The sequence below is a fragment of the Carassius carassius genome, chromosome 33 (assembly GCF_963082965.1).
Source record: "Carassius carassius chromosome 33, fCarCar2.1, whole genome shotgun sequence".
Taxonomy (NCBI): Eukaryota; Metazoa; Chordata; class Actinopteri; order Cypriniformes; family Cyprinidae; genus Carassius; species Carassius carassius.
Window position 1 is genome coordinate 9,380,598 of NC_081787.1, and position 23,231 is coordinate 9,403,828.

Here is a 23,231-nt window from a genome sequence, read left to right on the forward strand (position 1 = left end):
ACTAAATATCACAGAAAGTTTCTGATCTAAAAATCCACACTTTCCTAAAATGACTTCATAAAGCATGGTAGATTTTAACACATTTGTGATTGTGACAGAAAAACAAACAAACCTTAAAATTTATTAGGTTCACTATATAGACAAAAATACAGTATCAATATCCATAAAATGTTGGGCAAAGTCCCATGCAAGGTTTCAATAGTCAATAGCTGGTAATTTAATAGGCTAATATGGAATATTAACATATTCAAAATAATAATAATAATAAAATCCTAAACTTGTTTTAGCTGATCTGTCAGCCTGACCAGCCTGGTCTCACAAGGGCTTTTTTTTTCAGCAGGTCCAGATTTAAATTAATTTGGGTGCATAGTTAAACCAGCTGAAGGCCAGTCCACCCAGACCAGGACACCAGCGAAGACCTGCAAACCATCTTAAGACTGTTTCAAGATGCCTTTTTCCTCAACAGGGTTATTAAGAGAGTTATTGATCAATGAAAAATATCTGTTCTGGTGAAATATTTTTGCACACCTATTAAAAATATTAATGCACATTCAAACTCACCCCCATTAACAGTAGCAGGTGCGATCACGACCCCCTTCGCCTCTGTTTTGGGGGAATTCTGCCCGTACCGCCCGTCATTCTTCGTCACCATCTGTTGAGGATTGCCTTTATGATCCAAAACGGTGGCGTTGACTGTGGCGCTATAATAATCCTCCTTGTTCACCACAGTTTTGTCGGCACCGATAGACAGCGTACACCTGGGCGAGACGAAAGCGAGGAGAAAGGCGAGAAGGCAGCTGCTGCATGACGCCGGCGCGGCCAATCTCTTCAGCATCTTCGGCAATGTCTTCACCGATCAACGCAACCCGACTCTGCGAATCTTTTAACGGTCAGAGCTCTGTCTCAAGAGCCCTCATGTAAACATACTGCCCTCCTCTCAAGCCACAACGTTCATATGAAGTGTCATGCGTCGCTTCCCCTAAAAAAAGACAGAAAGAAAGGCTAGATTTGTCGACGTACTGACTTTGCGGTGACAACAGAACGCGTGTATTTCATCAGAGGCTTAAGTCCGTATAATGGACCCCGTTGTGTTTTATGAAAGGCGGTTGTCTAAGACTTGTCTACAGGTCCTTTGACTAGTACAATGGCTTTTAACGACTGTTAAACGACTGTTAAAAGGCAACAAATGTATCTCTTCTGCTGTCAGGACCGCTTTGTTCGTGCAACCAGCCCTGACAACCAGCTGCTATGCAACACAAACACCTTTCCTCGCGAGCTGAGATTTTGATTAACTTAAAAGAAAGGTTATGACGAGATATCATACCTGCTCAGTCGCTTCCACTTGTTTTATTTACAGTCCAACTCTCCCTTTGTTGTGATGTTTCACAGCGCCGTGGCTCGTTCAGCCATAGGCAGACCGATGAGTTCTGCTCGCCCTTTTTCCTTCTCAACACTGAGCCGTACGCGTGTGCGCATGCGCGAAGCAGCGCGTCCCTCGCACGGTGAGATCAGGAGGGAAGGATGGGACCATCATCTCAAAATGCGTATACTGGGCCTTAATCACTCATTTAATACCAGTGATAGCATTTGTGGCCGTTTAGTTTTAAATTTGAAAAGTCTAAAATTTACAATGAGTTATTGATGTATTTTATCTTAGGCTATTAAAGTTTTATTATTATTATTATTATTATTTATTGCTAGTGATCAGAGCTGTTTTATTCCAGTTTGCTCATCTGAAAGATGTTATATGAAAAGAATCACGTAAAGCACAATAATGCCATAACAGAGATGAAACGTCCAAATTTGGTAGCCTTCAAAAAATTAGGCTACTCTTAATGTATTGCTCTGTAAAGATGTATCTGTCTCTTGTATAGAAATTGAGATCTCAATACACTAAAACATGCCAGTGTTTAAACAACCCAGATCCCAATTTTGAATAAGTTATGGTAACACTTTCCAATAAGACTTTTAACCTTAGTTCATTAGAGCACAAACTAAAATTAACTCTGACAAAGATTATAAATACTAAGAGGTAGTCAGAGGAAATGCAGTTGTTAATTGTTTATTCATGTTCAAAGTGCATTTGAACTTTGATTTAAAACATGTATTAGTAAATGCTTAAATTAACTCAGTGAAGAACACTTCAAAAGCATTTAATCTTAGATAATGTTACTTTTTGTGTAATGACCAAATCACTTTTTCTTACTCATTTGTAAGACACTCTGGATAAAAGGGTCTGCTAAATAAATTATTTTAGCCTAAATGTTAACTAATGTGGTTAAGTAATGTTAAATGGATGATTATCGGAAAGTGTTACTCTGATTCACATTACATGTTAAACTGATTAACATGTTAATTGTTTGCAGACATGCATAATGTTTCATTTGGTTATCTAAGTAAAATGCACACACTCATGGGAACAATTTGTGAGTATATGGGATAAGTTATATTTATGGTGCCTGCAGAACATTTGCCACAGCTGGCTGCATCTGCACAATAGCCAGATTGTCCTCTTTATTGTACACAATTTCACCTTTAAACAATTACATTTAACCTTTACATTTAATTCTAACTCATCATATGCAAAGTGTAGCCCAATAATAGCAGAGATCCGTTTTAAGCGATATACCATAGCAATATAAACAACTCATCAGATCTTTGGCTCTCTCTAGTGGAGGCCATATAGTCCTACATTACAGTAAATGATTCTATTACAATATTACACAACGCAGAATTCAATTATGTTTAATAAATTTTAACACTCATACTTAAAATACATTCAATTTAAACCTCAATTATTAACTTTAAACTTTAAATCATGAACTTGGTGGAAATTATTTTTCAGGTATTTTTACCCCCTTTCCATATTTATTAATACTTATTCATGTTTCTTCAGCTTCAGATGATACAGCAATTACACTTATCATTTCTCTAGTGCCCTACAAAGTGCTTGGCACCTTTGATAAATACGAACAAAGGCGGATGTGAAAATACATATGCATTGTTCATTTTTTTTAGATCTTTCATTTAAAAAAGAAAAAAGAAAATCGAACCCGAAAATGGGTGGGAGGGGGGTCACATTATGAAATAAATGTTTTCTCCAATGCATGTTGCCCACAATAATTGGCAACCCTAGACAATCTTATGAGAAAAATATCTCTGAAGTATATTGCCATAAATATATATATATTTTTTGTTGTTGTTGTTGATGTTGTTTTTTTAGCAAACCAGGGTGACTAGGAGCATGATATTGTCCAGCCATGACTTCCTGTTCCACAGGATTATAAATATGAGGAACACAAATTCACTCATTCATCCACAAGGAGTAAAATCCAAGGAATATAGTTCAGATGTGCAGAACACGATTGTTAAGCTTCACAAAAGGGAAAGTGGCTGTAAGAAAAGAGCTTAAGCATTGAAAGTCCACATTTCCACCATCAGGGCAATAATTAAGAGATTACAATCAACTAAAGAGGTTACAAATCTGCCAGGAAGAGGACGTGTGTCTATATCATACTAATGCACAGTTAGGAGTAGAGTTTTTTTGGCCAAAGACTTTCCAAGGATCACAGCTGGAGAATTGCACAGATTAGCTGAGTCTCGGGGTGAGAAAACCTAATATACATATATATATATATATATATATATATATATATATATATATAAACTTGCAATCAAACAGCCCCTAGATCACCACATGTTGCTCAGCAGGGTTTGAAGACAAATTCTCCTCGCTCATCTAAAAACAAACTCCAGCATATTCAGTTGCCAGACACGACTGGAACTTTAAACAGGACTGACTTCTACGGTTTGATGAAACTAAAAAAATATATATTTATTTTTGCAGCAAACCCACCAGAGTGGATAAAAAGTACCCCATGTCCAAGGTTAAATATACTGCGGGATGGACATCCTGGACATCTGAAAAAATCTGAAACCTGACTACCTCTGTTAGAAATCTTATAATGGGCCATGGTTGAATCTTCCATCAGGACAATGAACCAAAACAAACATAAAAAATCAACACAAACATGTGTCACTGAGCATGAGATTAAGTTTTTGCCATGGCTGTCCCAGTTCCCTGACCTGAAGACAAGTAGGGTGAACTGAAGAGAAGAAGCACTAACGTGGAGCTGGTCTCTTGTCAGGTGTTTTCTAAACTCATCCGGCGTTATAGGAGAAAACTCAGAGCTGTTATCTTTTGAAAAGGACGTTGGAATAATTGGGTGCCAATAATTATGGCCAATGTGAACTAGATAAAGACATTCATTTCATAATGAGATTTTCTCCCCAATTTCCATTGTTTTACATCAATGGTAGATTAGAATTTTTAATGAAAGATCCAAAGGATAAACTATGCAGATTTATTTTTACAGCCACCTTTGCTTTGCTTTTGCAAATGTACCAATTCTGCCAATAACAAGGGCATTGTACTGTATATTTTAAAAAAAATTGTATTTAACAAAATGTTACATCACTCTAAGTTACATTTTTATTACAACTTGACAATAACGCAGGGCAGATGGAATGCAAAACTGGGATAGTAACCAGGAGCTGATGCATGCACAGTCATGAAACTTCACATGGCATGCACAGACATGATAGAGTGGAAAACTGCAACTAAAAATTGACTTACAGAAACTCTCAGACAGAGGAGCCTTTAAAGTACAACACATGAAATTGGCTTATATACTGCGGACAAAAAGATGGAGTTCCTGTCAGAATTCACAGCACTAGTTCAATTCCTTTCCTGTTGCATTAATCCAAGTTAGACTTTGACTAGTATCCCTTGCAAAGATCTCATCACCTCGATGACAAATCGGTTTAAGACCACGGGAGCCAGACAAGTCCTTTGCACCTGTGCTGCAGCCTGGAATTAAACCATGCAATGCTGGTTTCATCTGGCCAGAGGAGAACTGGCCCACCGACTGAGTCTGGTTTCTCCCAAGGTTATTTTCTCCATTTCTGCACTGATTGAGTTTTGGCATCTTTCCACTGTTGCCTTTGGCTTGCTTAGTTGGGGATGCAAGACTAATTGCACAGACACTATTGGAAGATAACTGAACTGGATTCACTTCAATGAATCATCAGTGAACTCACTTTAGCTGGAAGAATGACTCTGTTATTGTCCTCTTGCATCACTGATAAACTATTTTCCTGTTTGACACTGTAAAGTTGCTTTGACACAACCAGTATTGTATAAAGCGTTATACAAGTAAAGGTGACTTGACTAGTAGCATATATATATATATATATATATATATATATATATATATATATATATATAATGTTTTTTTTTTTTAAGAACTGTAGAAAGGACAGTGCTTGTTGTGTGAAAAACACTTGTTTGTCTAAGTAACCAACATTTTCCCTCTTTCATTTCCTCGCTATCCTATCTCTTCCTCTTTGGTATACAGGTGCAGTTATGAGACATTTCAGAATGTTATTAGGCTGTGTTACAGTCAACTAAATACCTTAAACATAAATACAGGCACAAATTATATAAGTTACAGGCCTTTATCTATTAAATCACCTCTCATAAACATAATTAAACATCTTCAGCGTCTCTCCCTGTAAATAATTTGGCTTTTTAAATCCAACACTGACCATATACAAAAAAATCGCCAGTTATTTGATCATAATATTTTTATAGGCTATGATTATTATAATTTCAAACAATCTGAGTTACAAAACCCATATGAAGTAGCCTAAAACAGGAGAGACGTGTAAAAAGTGAGACAGCGACTTAAATCTGTTTCCACAGACACAGAGAGAGGAACAGTCAAGAGAGACTCATTGGTTGATAAGATCACGAGGGGGCGGAATGAGAAACCACCCAAGATAAGAAAACTATCAAAACAACGTTCTGCTTAATATACCATGAGACAAACGCTAGCGGAATAATAGAGGATAAACAGCAAAGAAGCGCAGTGGACGGGTTCTTCTACAACCTGAAAAACCTTTGAATAGCACATCGCTAGAAAATATCTAGACAGGGGAGAGATTTCACCTCTAAAAAAAAATTCCGTAAAACTTGTATTTAAAGAGACTGAAGTTTCAGGACCATGACGGTTTTTTTATTTACTCCAGTACCTTTTTTCTGTTTCCTCATTTTTCTTCCCGTCTCATCAACTTCAGAGGTGAACAGCTCAAATAACATGACAAACCTTAAAAGTAAGTATGGATTCTCATAATATTAATAACTTTGATGTTAATACCAGTATCCAGTGTATGTTACTCTAGTTTTCATATGAAATGTTCATCATTTTGTCAACAACATAGGCTAACAGAAAAAAAAAAAAAAAAACGTACCCGTAAACTAATAGGCTACGCACAATAAGCACTATTAGAATCAGAATCAGAGAGAATAAAATATAAATTATTGCTTAAACTATAAATCTCCCTTGATTTTCACACAAGGTAGTTCGGATATAATGTAGGTAAAATAAAAATAAAAATGTGTGGGCGGCACTGAGCTGTAACATGCACAGACATGAGATTCATTCTAACACATCTGGCATACACAGGAGCGCTGGACTGGGGGTAAAACCAGTACTGATTACCAGGGCCCCAAAGGAAGAGAGGGCCCTTGAAAAGTCTGGAAAATATATTTTCAAGGGGAGGGGGGCCCATTAGGACTGCCTATGCATAGGGCCCGGGATCTTGTGCAGCGCCCCTCATACATTTTATTAGGAATTCAATCCCAATTTCCTAACTGGCTACGGGTCACTTGACTTCTGGCAGGTAATGATTTATGTTCATATGACTTTGTTCTTTTAAATGGTCGACGTTTTATGGAGTGATATGAATAACCAGCCAGGATCACGACCATTTGAACACTTTAATTGTGATAAACTTCCCTAAAATGTCATGACATTTTAGCATTATTCCGGTGCCCTGCAAGTAGGCTACAAAAGAGTGATCTTTTTAAAGTGAATTTTTTTAATAATAATGAGTGTTTAGAGAATGGGTAAATGAAAATTATTTAAATGTACATTATTTCATCACTTACTCATCCTCATGTCATGGAAGCCATTTCGCCACATATTAAAAAAACATGAGATAGAGACATGAGACATAAGTAGCCTACGAGATAAAAAGTCAGAATTTATGTTATAATACTAAGTCATAATTATGAGCAACAAAATAAATTAAATTGTGAGATAAAAAGCCATAGAAGAAATCAAAATTATTAGGCTATATTAAAATTATAAATATGACATAAAAATAATTAAGCCATAATTAAGAGACAAAAAGTTCTGATAAGACCATTGAAAAGTTGACTGTCATTTTGCCATAACGTCCTATGTCATAATTATATATATTGTATTTTAAACATCTGAATTTTTCCCTAAAGTTAGACTATAACATATTGTCAGTTTTAACGTTCACTCTAAAAATGCTGGGTTGTTTCAGCCCAACTTTTGGTCAAATATGGACTAACACAACTTTTGGGTTATAAATTTAATAAAAAATGTAACCCAACAGTTGGGTTTGTCCATATTTGACCCAAAGTTGGGTTTCATATCATCATTTAGACCAGCGGTCTTCAGCCTCTTGGGCATTTTCTGATTAACACCAGTAAATGTGTAACTAAAGTAGGCTAACTAAACACAGCTTCACTGTTTGAGAGAGACACTGCAATTCACACATGCAACTTTCATCTCTCTCAAAAACATTGATTTTATCTCCACTTGAAGAGAAATAAAAAGTAGTACTTGAGTATCGATGCTGTTTTATTAATGAAGGTCGCGGGCAGCAATGATGACAAGTTCTGTGCTTCTGAATGTTTCTTTATGGTCCCAGGGCGATCTACGATCTCTGTGTGCAAGAGTGTGTGTGTGTGTGTGCAGCACATTTATATGAACTGTGATTTAACGGAATGGTTTAAATGCACAATGTGCCTTGTCACACAAACATAAAGAGGTCTAATTTAATTTAAAATAAAGAAACTTAAGTTTAAAAACAATTCATGGAAAAATGCTTATAAATATTTAAGATTCTGCACTATACGTATGTATGTAACCAAACATAAACATTTAAAAATCTTTATACTATATAAATGCAGCATGCATTCAGAAAGTTGAAGGGGCTGCAGCTGGTTTTTTGATTGCTTTCTGGGTGATCCTTCATTGTGATTGAATGAATAAGTCAATTCTATTCTGCCATTCTTAGGAAAAGTAACAAGATATAAATAAGGCTGACAAATCTGTCTTTTTTCCTCTTAGAGGGTCGGATCTTTCCTCTGTTTAATAATTCCATTCCAGAGGAGTATATGGAGCAGATGCAGAGCTACAGCTTTACACTAGTGGTTCCTCTTCTCTGCTTCTTCGCCTTTTTCATTGGACTTCCCACAAACCTGTTGGCCCTCTGGGTGCTGCTCTTGCGAACTAAGAAGCTCCCATCCACCATTTTGCTGATCAACCTCACCATCTGCGATCTTCTGCTACTGCTGGTGCTCCCCTTCCGTATCGTCTACCACTTCCTGGGCAACAACTGGACATTTGGAGAACCATTCTGTCGGGTTGTAATTGGGCTCTTCTATGGAAACATGTACGGCTCAGTGGTTTGTCTGGCACTGATCGCCATGGATCGCTATGTAGCGCTTGTTCACCCTTTTGGTGCTAAGATGTTTAGAAGTAACAAGAATTCTATCTATATGAGTGTTTTGGTTTGGATAGTGGTTTTAGCTGCTGTTGTGCCCTTGTTAGCCTCACAACAGTCCTATAAGATAGCCAACCTCCCTATAACAACTTGCCATGATGCACTACCTATAGAACAGCATACAACATACTTCCTGCCATACTTTACTACTCTCTTCTCCCTCTGTTTCCTGCTTCCACTGCTGGTTGTGCTGTTCTGTTATTCTGCAGTGTTACATACCCTTATGGCTGAAGGGCAGCGTTTTGCTCATGCAATTAGAGTGACTGTGCTGATATTAATTGTTTTTGTGGTTTGCTTATTGCCTAGTAACATTCTCTTGCTTTTGCATTACTCCAAATCAAACTTTGACCTTTATGTTCCATACCAGATCACTTTGTCTTTCAGCACCTTCAACAGCTGCTTTGATCCTATCATCTTTTATTATGTGTCTAAGGATTTCAGAAAGAAGTTATGGGAGACCCTCAGATGCTCTTGGTCTGATTCAGAATCCTCCTCAGAATCTAGGACAAAGATGACCTTACTATCAAAGATGAGCAGGTCTGAAGCAACAGCTTGATCATGAGGGTAGCATGGCAGGCACGCAGATCAGAAGATATCAGGTTATATAACTCAAACATTCTATGGCGTATGGAATGATTACCATATGCGTCTGTCCACACATTTGTCAATCTGCCTATCCGTGTATTAAAATTAGTTTTATTTCCACAGGGAAAACTGGCATGATGATATGTTAATTCATTTCCTCCTTATTTCCTTTAGTCATTTGTGATACAGGAGACAAATAGATACATTTAAAAACATTTAAAGAGGCAAGGCAACATACAACAGTAGTGATGCTTTCAGGCTTTCTTGCATGCATGTTGAATGCGTTGGCTGCTGTTTGGCTCAGCAATCTCTAGGGCTTAAAGTTGACTACTAGATTAATAATGGTGGAAAACTGTTATTTTAACACTGATATAAACAGTCATGCATTTCATGCACGTATCCAACAAAACCCAGACAATTCAGTGTTTGTAGGGGCAGTGCAAACTAGCCTTAAAGATTATTATATTATATTATATTATATTATATTATATTATATTATATTATATTATATTATATTATATTATATTATATTATATTATTATATTATATTATATTATATTATATTATATTATATTATATTATATTATATTATGTTATATTATATTATATTATATTATATTATATTATATTATATTATATTATATTATTATAGAGAACAGTTCAATAATGAAAGATGTGTCTATTCATTTATATTTATAAAACAAAACTGGAATATAATTAATTTAATTTAACTGAACTGAAAACTGATTACATTTATCAAATTCAAACATTGGAAGGTAAAATGTAATGTGTATTTCAGCCATGTAACATACAGTATACTGGACATGTGACAGTACAATTGTGGTGTATATATTAATCATTAATTAGCAAACGGAGGACTAAAATGCCTTTAGTGTGCCTGTTTTTGCAATAGCAGCATGTATGAAAAACAATAGCTTTTTTATGTATCTGAATAAGTAGGAAGTACTGAACCACATCAAATCCACATCCTTGTCTCTTATGTCAAGAACAGATGATTGCTTTGTGCCTTTTTCTTTTTGTGCTGACAACATACAGAAACACCTTAATATGACTTGATTTGAGAACTATACATATTTGATTAAACTATTTTATATACCTGTGTATGACATAACATTTTATGTTTATGATAATCAAAAACATATTATTTTTTATTGAAATGTGATGGTACAGATTAAATGAAATGGTATAGATATGATATCATGTATCTTTATGGGTGATCAATACAGGTAACTTGGAATTTACTTTGGAAGTGATTCTGTTATACTTTCTTGACACACTTTCTTGACATGTGGTGAGAAAAATAAATATATATGAAAACTTTATTTACAAAGGATACAAATTGTAACTCTCTTTTGCTAGCCACGAGTAAAGAGACTTGCCAAGAGTCAGTTTTAAAGAAAAGAAAGATAAAGAAAATGTGGATATTAGCCTGATTGAACTGAAAAAGTGTTTATGACAGATTTCCATAACACATGCAGATTTGCTTAAAAAGAGGATGATTCAGTATCCACAAAATAAACCATACTCTTTTACTTTAACTGCAACGTACTGACCTATGTCTTATTGAATACGATTCATTTTTACAGAAATGCCCGCCATTGATTACAAACAGGCTAGAAATGTAAGTTGTTGTACATTTCACGGCCAGTTCGACAGTAAGTTTCTTTGTCAGTCTCTGAGACTACTTATTCAGATTCAGAACGCAAACTATCAATGTGGAAATTGTGCACAGTGTAACAAAATTATTATTTAAACATTATAATTGTCATTATTTGTTTGTAACAATACTGACAAACAGGCAAATACAAAAGTGTGCATTATTATATTCATAAACAAACACAAAAGAGTATGTAGTATGTCTGGTTTATAAGATGCCGTCGATTGACTAGACTAGATCACAACAACAGACCTTTTATTTGATTCTTCCACTTCTGTGTTTTGTCAAACTGTGTTTGAACCGTCTTTCTTGATTTTTGCTTTGTCCTGTCAGCGTTGAAAAAAAAACCCCAGCAGAAACAGAAAAGGAGAAACATGAAATAGCTGGCCATAACATCTGAAAGCTGAACTGATTCTGTGCTGTGTGTTTTTGCAATCAGACTACAACAATTCAACTAGTTTATTTTTTTGACTTCTAGCTTCTTTAATGATACATTACACCCTTTTAGACACGCTCCACAAACTCTTGCTTGTCACTGAAACGTCTAATGACATTCCTAATAACAGTGTATTCTGTTCACTTGGTTTCCCACATTCAGTGATTTAAAAGTGTTGTGATTTTATAATTTATTTATTTAAGAAGAACAAAGGGCAGACTTTATTTGCTTTTTGCAAACATTCATTTGTAAACTGGTATTTCCCCCTAGCATGCACACTGTCAATCAGTTTAGATTAAACATTGATGAAGTGGGACTATGTGGGACATGTATTACTAAAAAGGGTCATATATATATATATATATATACAGTACAGACCAAAAGTTTGAGCACACCTTCTCATTCAAAGAGTTTTCTTTATTTTCATGACTATGAAGATTGTAGATTCACACTGAAGGCATCAAAACTATGAATTAACACATGTGGAATTATATATGGAATTATATACATAACTGTAATGATATAACCTTCATATTCTTCCGGAAGAAGGAGGCGGGAACCGGCGGACAATCAAAAACATTTTAATAACAAAATAAACACAAAACAGCGCACCAGCCCCTCACGGACGACTGGTGCGCATAAAATAAAAACCAAAACACAACTAAAAACCCAGGCCTGGTCCTCTCTCGTCCTTCACTGTCGTCGCTCCAGTTTTATATCCTTCCATCTCCTCCATGGGCCTCGAGACCGGTGGGACGAACAGGTGCAGTTCATCTCCAATCACTCCCCCGGCCTCGCTCCCATGTCCCTCGGCCCCGCCCCACTCGTCACATACCCCCATCGCCCCTCGCAGGCCGGGGGGTACTCCCGAGACTGCGCTCTACTCCCCCCCCCCCTCCCTCCGGGGGGGCCGCTCCCGGGGACCTGCGGGAACCTGGGGGTAGGACAGGCGAGGCGAGAGAAAAGGAGATGGAAGGAGGAGCGACAGAGACGAGAGAGGGGAGAGAGGAAAAAAAAAAAAAAAAAAAATTCCGGTTCCCAGACGCACCGCTGCTCGGCCCTCCACCAGCTGGGTGATCTCCTCCGCGGTGCCTGGCGGTGGCACTGGACGGCCCTCGGCGGACGGCACGACACTCCTCCGCCGCCCGGTGGACGGCGACGGCTCCTCCGGTTTTGGGCAGCCGGCAGGAGTCCCCCGTTCCCTGCTCCTCCCCGTTCCGGCGGAGGCAGCAGGCTCCGGCCACCTGGCGAACGGCGCCGACTCCTCCGCTCCCTCACGGACGGCAGCCGTCTCTCCACATCGTGGGCGGCCGGTAGCGAGCTCGCCCGTCCCCGGCAACTCGCTCCAGTCCACCGCCTCGAGCGTCCATGGCGGCACACTCCTCGCCAGCTCGATGGCACCGCGGATTCACCACAGCGGCGAGGGATCTTCAGCAGCGCGTCCCTCCTTCTCCCGGGCTTCGGCACCACTGTAATGATATAACCTTCATATTCTTCCGGAAGAAGGAGGCGGGAACCGGCGGACAATCAAAAACATTTTAATAACAAAATAAACACAAAACAGCGCACCAGCCCCTCACGGACGACTGGTGCGCATAAAATAAAAACCAAAACACAACTAAAAACCCAGGCCTGGTCCTCTCTCGTCCTTCACTGTCGTCGCTCCAGTTTTATATCCTTCCATCTCCTCCATGGGCCTCGAGACCGGTGGGACGAACAGGTGCAGTTCATCTCCAATCACTCCCCCGGCCTCGCTCCCATGTCCCTCGGCCCCGCCCCACTCGTCACAATAACAAAAAAGTGTGGAACAACTGAAAATATGTCATATTCTAGGTTCTTCAAAGTAGCCACCTTTTGCTTTGATTACTGCTTTGCACACTCTTGGCATTCTCTTGATGAGCTTCAAGAGGTAGTCACCTGAAATGGTCTTCCAACAGTCTTGAAGGAGTTCCCCGAGAGATGCTTAGCACTTGTTGGCCCTTTTGCCTTCTGTCTGTGGTCCAGCTCACCCCTAAACCATCTCGATTGGGTTCAGGTCCGGTGACTGTGGAGGCCAGGTCATCTGGCGCAGCACCCCATCACTCTCCTTCTTGGTCAAATAGCCCTTGATGCCTTCAGTGTGACTCTACTATTGTCATAGTCATGAAAATAAAGAAAACTCTTTGAATGAGAAGGTGTGTCCAAACTTTTGGTCTGTACTGTATATATATATATATATATATATATATATATATATATATATATATATATATATGTGTGTGTGTGTGTTTGTGTTTGTGTGTGTGTGACCCTGGACCACAAAAGTCTTAAGTCGCTGTGGTATATTTTTAGCAATAGCCAAAAATACATTGTATGGGTCAAAATTATTGATATTTCTTTTATGCCAAAAATCATTAGGATAATAAGTAAAGATCATGTTCCATGTAGATATTTTGTAAATTTCCTTTAATTTATTTTTTTCAGCTTTCAGATGATATATAAATCATCATAAAAAGTTAGTGGTCAGGCATGTTTAATGAGTTATGCCGACACCAAATAATCTCTTGAAACTCTCTTTGCAAATTTGAGCTTATATCATAATTTTTTGTGTGTTTATTTTATTAATTTATTTTTTACAAACACATCTGTCCTCTAGATACACAAGGTAGATCATTGATCATACAGTTTACATTGTATATTTTGATGATTCTCACTAAAAAACAAAATGTATTTAAATGAGAGTGTGGTCTGTTGTTCCCCTTTTTGGCTGTTATGCAATGTGATTTTGTTTGGACTTTGTGTATGAGTGTTGAAATCAGAATTTCCACATAATTTCCACATGACTCCAGCCAAAATATAAAATCTCACAGTTAAATGTTTCTACCAGATTGAGGACGACCGCAGAGAAGATAGCATCGGAAAACAAACACTTACAGGACTATGAGACTTTACATCCTTTTCAGTTTTCTTCTCTTGGCTGGTAAGGAACAATTTAATAAAAAAAAAAATTGACATTTGCTTTATACTTGAAAATGTTCTTTAAACCTAAAAAATGATTCCCTTCAATCCTAAAACTTAACTTGTAAACGCTGCTTATGAGTTAAAAAAAAGTTCAAATCTATTGCACAAATTAAGCATAATTTATGTTCTAAATTCACATTTAATGTGTTTGTGGTTAAATTAAATACAGAAAAAAAAATTCACAAACAAAAATGAGTATTAATATGAGTTTCAGTCACCATTTTAAGATTTGCTAAAATTTACTGATGTCTTACGGTGTCATTACAAACATTACGAAAAGAGTAAATATGCAAAGTAAATATTGCAAAAACATTTAAACAAAAAACTGTAATTATGCAAATTAAAGTCTCAATGTGTGTCTCTTTTTCAGTGATTTGCAGCTGCCGTGTTGATGCTAGTCAAGGTATCAAGTGTAAATGAAGAAAAAGACAAACAGGCAGAGAAACATAAAGACAGGCAGAGCATAAAGTAACACAGAAAATTATTTTCATTTCACAGTGAAATTTGGCCCCCTCTGCAGTGGGAACTCAAGTAACCGCAAAAGAGGATGTGATACGAAGTATGGCTGTGGAAGCTACGGGGCCAGCCGGTAAATTGTGTTTTGTTTGTGTTTCCTTTGACTCCACTTATATAGAACTCTATTTCTCAAACAAATGTAGTCTTCTCTGACCTTTCCTCATAGCTCTCCTCAGAAGTCATTGATGACACACACAGTGGAGGCCATGTTATGAAATATTGATATCATTCTTTTGTTTTGAGTGTGTTACCACAGACTTGATACTACTCAAAAACCCAATGTTACCAAAGATCTTTAATCTGCGCCATAGACAACATATATGTTAAAATCAACATCATTCACACACCCCCATTTAGTTTTAAATCTGTATCTTATTTAGTTTAAACATATGATATTTTGCAGACAGACCAGGCCTTTATACAGTGGAAATTGATGTGTCCTAACATTATTATTCACACAAGACACACAACATCAAATAATGTTTGATGACACTGAACTCATATCTAACGTGATACATCGTGTCTGATTGTAGATTTGCGAGCTACTGTGCAGTCTATCAGAAGGAAAGAAGATTTTGGAAACGTACATTCGATCATGTTGAGTGAATGTTGACAGAATGCTTATTTTGAGCTGAATTATTCTTCTATGCGTGCAGAGACAGTGGAAAACGGAAACATGGGGGTCTAGACATTGTGTGTGCTGATGGAGCCACAGTTTATGCTCCATTTGATGTTACGCTGAACGGCAAAGCTGCACCATACACAAAGAACAATGCTATCAATGATGGCATTAACTTGAGCGGAGAAGGTTTGTACTTACATCTTTTATAGACTTTCATGTTCGTAGAAAATAAAGTGCTTGTTTGATAAAATACTACTACTATTATAGGACATGTGGAAAAAGATTTCTTACATTAAATTCATAATCTCACATTAATCTCATATCTCCCCACATGATCTTTCTGGCAGGTCTCTGCTTCAAGCTGTTCTATGTTAAGCCGGACAGTTACTCTGGGACCCTGAAGAAAGGGCAGAAGATCGGAACTCTGCTCCCAATGCAGACGGTTTATCCTGGAATCACTTCCCATGTTCACGTTCAGATGTGTGACAAATCAGATCCCACCAAGTACTTCTGATGATGATGGAGCGGATGACCACCTGCAAACCACTTCAGAGTCTTCTGCCATTTATATCAGATATAATGTTATCAGTGTTACATGTCCTAAATTGTAACATCATAGCACATAAATCATCATGCTTTTTAGACTTATACACAAAGAAATACAACGGTGTCTGCTATATCATGAAGTTATCCGCACTGATAATTAGTAAGAAAAGTCAATAAATAAATAAATAACTAAATTAATTAAAACTATATTAATTGTACTCTAATGAATATAGAACAAATTAGGAAACTCCAAGGCACTCTCTTTAAGAAAAATGAAAAAGCATTTATTTTATGGCTTGGTCATCATAAACCTTTAAAAACTCTGACGCGTTTTGGCATACAAGCCTTTGTCAGGGAGTCAACAGTTTCCAAAACAAGAGTCCTTCTTATAAGTCTTCACACAACCAATCAAAAAACTCCATTTGGCAGAGGTAGGTTCAAAGTTGTAGGATTATAGAAAGACCACTAGATGTCCTCCTTGGTACTTAATAGAACAGGATTTTTGTGGCTACACACCAAGGTTACATACAATACATGCATCACCAAAGTACAGAAAACATAAATAAAAAATAAAATTTCTAGATTTGTAGTTTTAGAGAAAAACACTGAAGATCAAGTTCTTCATTCAGGCCTGGATATCTAGTCGCCTGCAGTTTATCAATCCAGAAACTTTCTCTCTGGTTTAGTAGTTTTTGCCTGTCTCCTTTCCTTAGTGACAATGGGATATGATCAATTCCACAGATCTGTACGGTCGATGGATCACTATTGTGGTGTTCCCCGTAATGTCTCGCCATAGAATAGTTCATGTTGCCCATGCGAATCGCATATTTATGTTCAGCCAATCTGTCCTGTAAGCGCCTCTTTGTCCTTCTATATAAAACACTTTACACTCAGGACATTTCAGTCTATATATAACAAATATTGGTTTACAGCTTATGAAGCGGTTAATGGTAAACTGTTTTTGGGAAATAGTTTTAACAAAGGTTTTAGCCTGCAAAACATTTGTACAATGATTGCAGTGTTGACATTTATAAGACCCTTTGGGTTTAGATCCCAACCACGTATATTGGCCTTCTGGTTTCAGATGGCTCCGGACCAGTTTATCTCGAATAGTAGGACATCTCCTGAAGGCTACCAGAGGTGGCTCAGGAAACAGCTGGCCAAGCATCTCATCGCTTTCAATAATAGCCCAATTTTTTCTAATTATTCTCTTAATTTGGTCTGCCTCTGTACTATACGTGGTAACAAAAATGGCTCTATCTTTTGTTGGCTTAGGTGGGTTTCTTTGAAGAAGTGATACCCTATTTGCAGATTTGGCACTGCTATATGCTTTATGGAGAGTTGTGTTTTTATAACCCCGTTCCTTAAAACGTGACGTCATCTCTTTTGCTTTACACTCAAAAGAATTGTCTAGGTCACAACTTCTCCTAACTCTCTGGAATTGCCCATAAGGAACATTTTCCTTCAACCATTTAGGGTGGAAACTTTTAGCATGCAGAATAGTGTTCCTGTCAGTAGGTTTTCTAAACACTGAAGTGTGTAGGGCACCATGATCGTCTTTGAAGATGCTTAAGTCAAGGAACTTAATACAATCTTTAGTATATTCCAAAGATAGTTTAATATTGGGGTTAATGTTATTCAAAAAAATTTGGAATTCTTTTAAATCTGCCTCTGAACCAGACCAAAACAAACAAACTGCCTCTTTTATGTACATATCCTTTCCCCAAATTACTATAGCACCACCTTTATCTGCATTTTTAATAACTAGATCCCTATCTTTGGATAATGCTTCTGTAGCAGGCTACAGCTGTCTGGCCAAATGGCAATTCATTTGCAGTGCTGTGAGTGGCGCTGGGCAGTGAACAGTGAGCCAACCGTATGGGCTGAAATATGTGCCACTAGAAACTGAATTTGAATTGCTAAACTTGAATAATTGCATTGAATAACTGAATTTGAATAACCTAATTTGAAAGTGTATTGTTTAATTTGAATCATTGCATTGAAAATCTGAATCTGAATTGTATAATTTGAAATTGTATTTATTCAAAAACTGAATCTGAATTGTAGCCGAATAAAATTTGTCCAATAAAATTTGATCCTCACTTAAAAATAAACTCTCTATATATCTTCACATTCACTTCTCACAATTCAGATTCAGTTCTCAAATTCAATTTCAAGTTACTGAGACAGACATCCGGGTAGTTGGAGGATGAAGGAAGAGCAATCGAGCACAGATCGATAGATCGCGTTCATTGGCGCACAGGAGCCAATCAGCACCTACGTTTTGAAGCAAAGTACGTACCCACCATGAAACAAGGAAGAAGTGCTTGCCTTGCCGACTGACTTGACCACCATGGATCCGGTGTGATAAGAGATCACGAGGTCATTCCACCAGCTGGGCACAGTCTAGGAAAAGGTCAGTGAGTGATTTTGAACTTCTTTGGGATGGCACCACGAGGTGTCGTTCACTTGCAAAGCGCAAACTTCTGGAGGGCACATAAAATTTAACCAGTGAGTTTTGGTATGTTGGTGCCATGCCAGCAGTGTTGGGAAGGTTACTTTGGAAATGTAATAGGTTACAGATTACAAGTTACCTTGTTTAAAATGTAATAGTAGTGTAACTTTTTCAATTACTTTATTAAAGTAATGTAACTAATTACTTTTGAGTACTTTTTGATTACTTTTATAAATTTGTGAAAATTAAAGAATAATAAATAAAAGCATATACATCAACTTAAATACAGTTATCTAATAAGCATGTGACGTATTCTGTGTAATAAACTCCTGAAATATTGGTGTTTTTTTTAAACTGCTGTCTCTTTGTATATGATGATAGTTTTCTCAAAATAAGTAAAATGCACATGAAGTGACACATAGCAGTTTTAGGAATTATGAGGAATATTGAGGCGGCACAGGTTGAAAACACTGCGAGCTTCAGTAGGCATGTGTAGTAAATGAAACCATGTCTTTGCAGGAGGGGCGGACTGGGAAAAAAATTCAGACTGGAAAATTCAAACTCATACAAACCAGTTCATGGACAAAACTATTTTTTGTTTGGACCTGACATAAAAAAAGGTTTAAATCTTTAGTTTGGGGACATGCAAAATAATTAAAAGTTCTCTCCTGAACTGCACCTTCACTTCTGCACCTATTTTTCTCTTCAGTCTCTTTATTTTGCCCTGTTATCCATCTCTCTCATGACTTTAATACTCAAGATTGAACAAAACTATACTTTACAAACAATACTCTACAATACTACAATATCTTTATAGAAAAATCCTAATACTGTACACGAGTCATGTTTTTCCCTTACAAAAGTTAAACATGCTTTTATTAGCCTATATAAAAGCAAAAAAAACTTCTTTTTTTTGCACATGGATTTGTATTTATTTTTAAATAAATGCATTTGTAAAATAATTTTACATTTTTGGTTACCACAGTTAAACAATAGTAACCATTTTCTCTGGATTTATAGTTAAATATTAAAATGTTAATTTTCGTAAGGGTTGTGTTGTCTGTCGTAGCTCCCCCTAAACCTATAAAAAAAATCGGATTTTTTTTCAGCTAAATTACTACTGTAACATTACAACAGATAATAATGATGTCCTTTATATAGTATTTTGAGTGATGACTGATGAGCAACGTGCTGCTGCTTGATTAAAAGAACAAAGACAAAAAAGCATCTTTACAGATGAAACTGACCTGAAACCCTGAACAGGAGTTCTGCTTCTCTGCTCCAGCAGTCCACTCTCTCTCTCTCTCTCTCTCTCTCTCTCTCTCTCTCTCTCTCTCTCTCTCTCTCTCTCTCTCTCTCTCGCATTGATTACTCTGAGTCTGATCCAAACCGTTTGGCGGAGGCGCGGAGAGCGCGCGCGTCATGACTAACAATTCATGATTTATTAGAGATTTAATTATCAAATGGCGGATTCACAAATGATCGCTTTAGTACATTCGGCAGGCAATTATACAATAATGATATTAAATAGTGGGGCAAAATCGGCTGCCAGGCCACCGGGAATTGTCCCGGTTCTCCCGGTGTCCAGTCCGCGCCTGATTTCCACAGACACGCAGAATGTGCAAGTCATATATTGCATTTTTGGGGCTTAATATTCACAGACACTAGTCCATGTCATGTTTTGATTCAAGTGTACTGACCTACTTTTGATTTAGTCATCCAAAATGTGGCATATTCCGTCCGCGTTAGGCATTCCGTTTTTATGACTGGATTCTACGAACCAGACTGTATTTCCGCATCCCGGAAATTATTAGGGCGGTATGTCTCAGAATAGTCAGTGCAATTTGGGAAATAAATCAGTTAAATCTGTATGTGGATGTGTGTAAATATTCAAATGTAATCCCCTTTGTAATCGTTAAAAATTTCATAAGTAACTGTAATTTAATTACTCATTTTTTTCTTAGTAACTGTAACTAATTACAGTTACAATAATTTTGTAATTAAATTACGTAACGCCGTTACATGTAACTAGTTACTCCCCAACACTGCATGCCAGTGGTCGTAATAAGTGTAATAATTAATTACGTTGTTATATATGGTTTTGCTTACAGGCAGTTAATGTACTGTAATTACTGATTGTCTATTATTTAAGAAACTATCATACAGTAATTATCACACTATTTAAATTATGATGACAGAAATTACAATTGTAATTGAGTTTAACACATATAACACAGTACATAAAAAGGACATTATAATAATAATTCTACTGATTTTTTTTTTTTTTACATATAAATGTTCAAACAATATGCACACTATCAATGTAAGCCATTTATACAGTTTTCGAAATACATAACATTTCAAAGAATCTTTACAGAAAGACATACTGTTGTGTCTATATGGTCAAAAACACCCTCACTATTTTAATAGTTGGTGCTAAATGCTTTAGTCTTCATACATACAGCAAGCAAGCCATAGGCAACAGTGGTTAATAAAGAAAAATCTGCAAGATGTAGATAATGGAGTAAAAAACCTTTGGAGAAACCAGACTAATCAAAAACACTGGGGACCAGTTCTCCTCTGTATATTCAGTTTGAACATTTGGTACAATGTCAATAGTAGTTAACAGTGTTACTGCATTGATTCAGCTGTAAGGTTAAAGGTTAATTGTGCTATGTACAGGCAGTAACATTGTTTTCTCTGTGGCCCAGGTGATGCAGGCAGTGTTAGTGAAGAGTTCTAAGGTGCAGTCATCCATCAATGAATTCTTGCTGTTTTGCTGAAACTGGAAACAGTTCATCCTATGTGAAGTCCATTGTGGAAGATTGGGGAATCATCAGTCTCAACTAGCTCCAGAGTGTCTCGGGACAGAGCCTCTGTGGTAAAGAAAAATATAAAAATGTTTAGGAACTGTAATATAATAACAATAATTATTTCCTCTCTGCCGGTGTAATATACAGTACAGTATGCTGGAAGACTTTCTTGACATCATGCAGAACGGGGTCAGAAGACATCAGAAGCAGGAATCATCAAAAATCATTGTTAACCGTAGAGCATCGGTTTACAAATCTTTCAAAATCAAGTTATGATTTATGTGTATGTTGTTATAAAAACAATTAAACAGACATAAATGTAATCTGTTCAACTCAGTCTATTTTGCATTCAAACATTGCTTTAAATTCTTTCACCTTCCTCTTGTTTCTCAGAAACTGTGGTGTATGTACGTGAATTATTCTTTCTCTTGTGTGTTAGTATTTGCATATTTTTGCCATTTACTTTTTTGTTGCTTCTGTAGGGTCATTGCTTACAGGTGATCCCTGGATTCTTTGACATGATATGAGGTACTTGGCCCCAAAAGTTTAAGAGTCTTAGGTTATATAAATTTGAAGGAGAATATAGAAGCGTACAAACCTAGAAATGCTCACTTTTGTTTTGAAGTTGAAGGAATGAAGTCAGCTTTGCTGAAATGACAAAACACAAGAATGAAATATAATGTAAAATTAAAATGTAAAAATGTGTACAATAAACTCAGTACAGAAGCCACATATAAAATTTTAAGTTAAAAGGTGGACTTTTGAGAGAAAGTAATTTTGCTATGGTCAGGACAAACTGATCAATAATAATCATATGGGAACAGTGACAACCAAAAAAAAACCTTTGTACTGTTGAAAATAAATGTACATCACACAGCACAGTGAGCCTTTATGGTAACAGCTCAGTCAATTTAAAAAGCATTAAATCTAACTGGTCAATGCATTAATCCATTGGTGGGGAGACAGATGCTTGGAGGGATAGATCTAACTAAAATGCGACAATATATTGACTTTTTTTATTGACTAAAAAAATATACTAAAGTTTGATGTTGGGCACTGGGCCCAACAGGACCATGGGAAGGTATTGCATCTGTGAGCAAATATGTTGAATTGACTACTTCTGAGTTGTCTCCTTGTCAAAACATAGTGAGACATACAGGTCTTACTACTCTCTCTCTCCCTCTTAGTAAGCAGTACCCTGACAATGACAATCACGAGGAGTAGTTATCGTAAATAATCACGCTGAAGACATGACCAGTCTACTTGGCGGCAACAACATTTTCACCGGAGGAAGAGGCAAATGCTTAGAAATAATAAACGCCAAGCAAAGATGTTGTTACCAGAGCTAGTACATAACCACAAAAACGTGGGATAATAGCTACTGTGTTTGCAACACATCGAGAAAGATGTAATTTCCCCCGTTTCTACAAAACAGCTACAACATTAAACTATCGTTTAATCGTTAGATCGTTAGATCGTGAAAAAAAAAATGTCATTACCATATTTGTCCCAGGCGGATCCATGGTGGTCAAGTCAGTCGGCAAGGCAAGCACTTCTTCCTTGTTTCATGGTGGGTACGTACTTTGCTTCAAAACGTAGGTGCTGATTGGCTCCTGTGCGCCAATGAACGCGATCTATCGATCTGGGCTGGATTGCTCTTCCTTCATCCTCCAACTACCCGGATGTCTGTCTCAGTAACTTGAAATTGAATTTGAGAACTGAATCTGAATTGTGAGAAGTGAATGTGAAGATATATAGAGAGTTTAACTTTAAGTGAGGATCAAATTTTGTTGGACAAATTTTATTCGACCACAATTCAGATTCTGTTTTTGAATAAATACAATTTCAAATTATACAATTCAGATTCAGATTTTCAATGCAATGATTCAAATTAAACAATACACTTTCAAATTATG

The 23,231-nt window shown here is 36.9% G+C and overlaps 3 protein-coding genes across 5 annotated transcripts in view; 2 read left to right on the forward strand and 1 right to left on the reverse strand.

Moving 5' to 3' along the window:
• Positions 1 to 1,481, reverse strand: part of LOC132113701 (E3 ubiquitin-protein ligase RNF130-like) — a 49,369-nt gene extending 47,888 nt beyond the window's left edge. For all 3 annotated transcript variants that reach the window (XM_059521631.1, XM_059521630.1, XM_059521629.1), the window contains exons 1-2: positions 1,325 to 1,481; positions 562 to 979 (exon numbers count right to left, since the gene is read on the reverse strand). In XM_059521631.1, the coding sequence (XP_059377614.1) occupies positions 562 to 835 (274 nt within the window). In that variant the 5' untranslated portion in view covers positions 836 to 979; positions 1,325 to 1,481. The remainder of the gene's footprint in view (positions 1 to 561; positions 980 to 1,324) is intronic.
• A 4,294-nt stretch (positions 1,482 to 5,775) lies between these two features.
• On the forward strand, positions 5,776 to 9,264 carry LOC132113702 (proteinase-activated receptor 4-like). Its single transcript, XM_059521632.1, has 2 exons — positions 5,776 to 6,174; positions 8,229 to 9,264. Exons 1-2 carry the CDS (start codon positions 6,066 to 6,068, stop codon positions 9,218 to 9,220), a joined length of 1,101 nt encoding a protein of 366 aa, XP_059377615.1. The 5' UTR covers positions 5,776 to 6,065; the 3' UTR covers positions 9,221 to 9,264.
• Positions 9,265 to 14,195: 4,931 nt separating this feature from the next.
• Positions 14,196 to 16,071, forward strand: LOC132113703 (leukocyte cell-derived chemotaxin-2-like). The gene is made up of 5 exons (XM_059521633.1): positions 14,196 to 14,322; positions 14,734 to 14,766; positions 14,862 to 14,952; positions 15,536 to 15,687; positions 15,849 to 16,071. Exons 1-5 carry the CDS (start codon positions 14,283 to 14,285, stop codon positions 16,013 to 16,015), a joined length of 483 nt encoding a protein of 160 aa, XP_059377616.1. The 5' UTR covers positions 14,196 to 14,282; the 3' UTR covers positions 16,016 to 16,071.
• Positions 16,072 to 23,231: the final 7,160 nt, after the last annotated feature.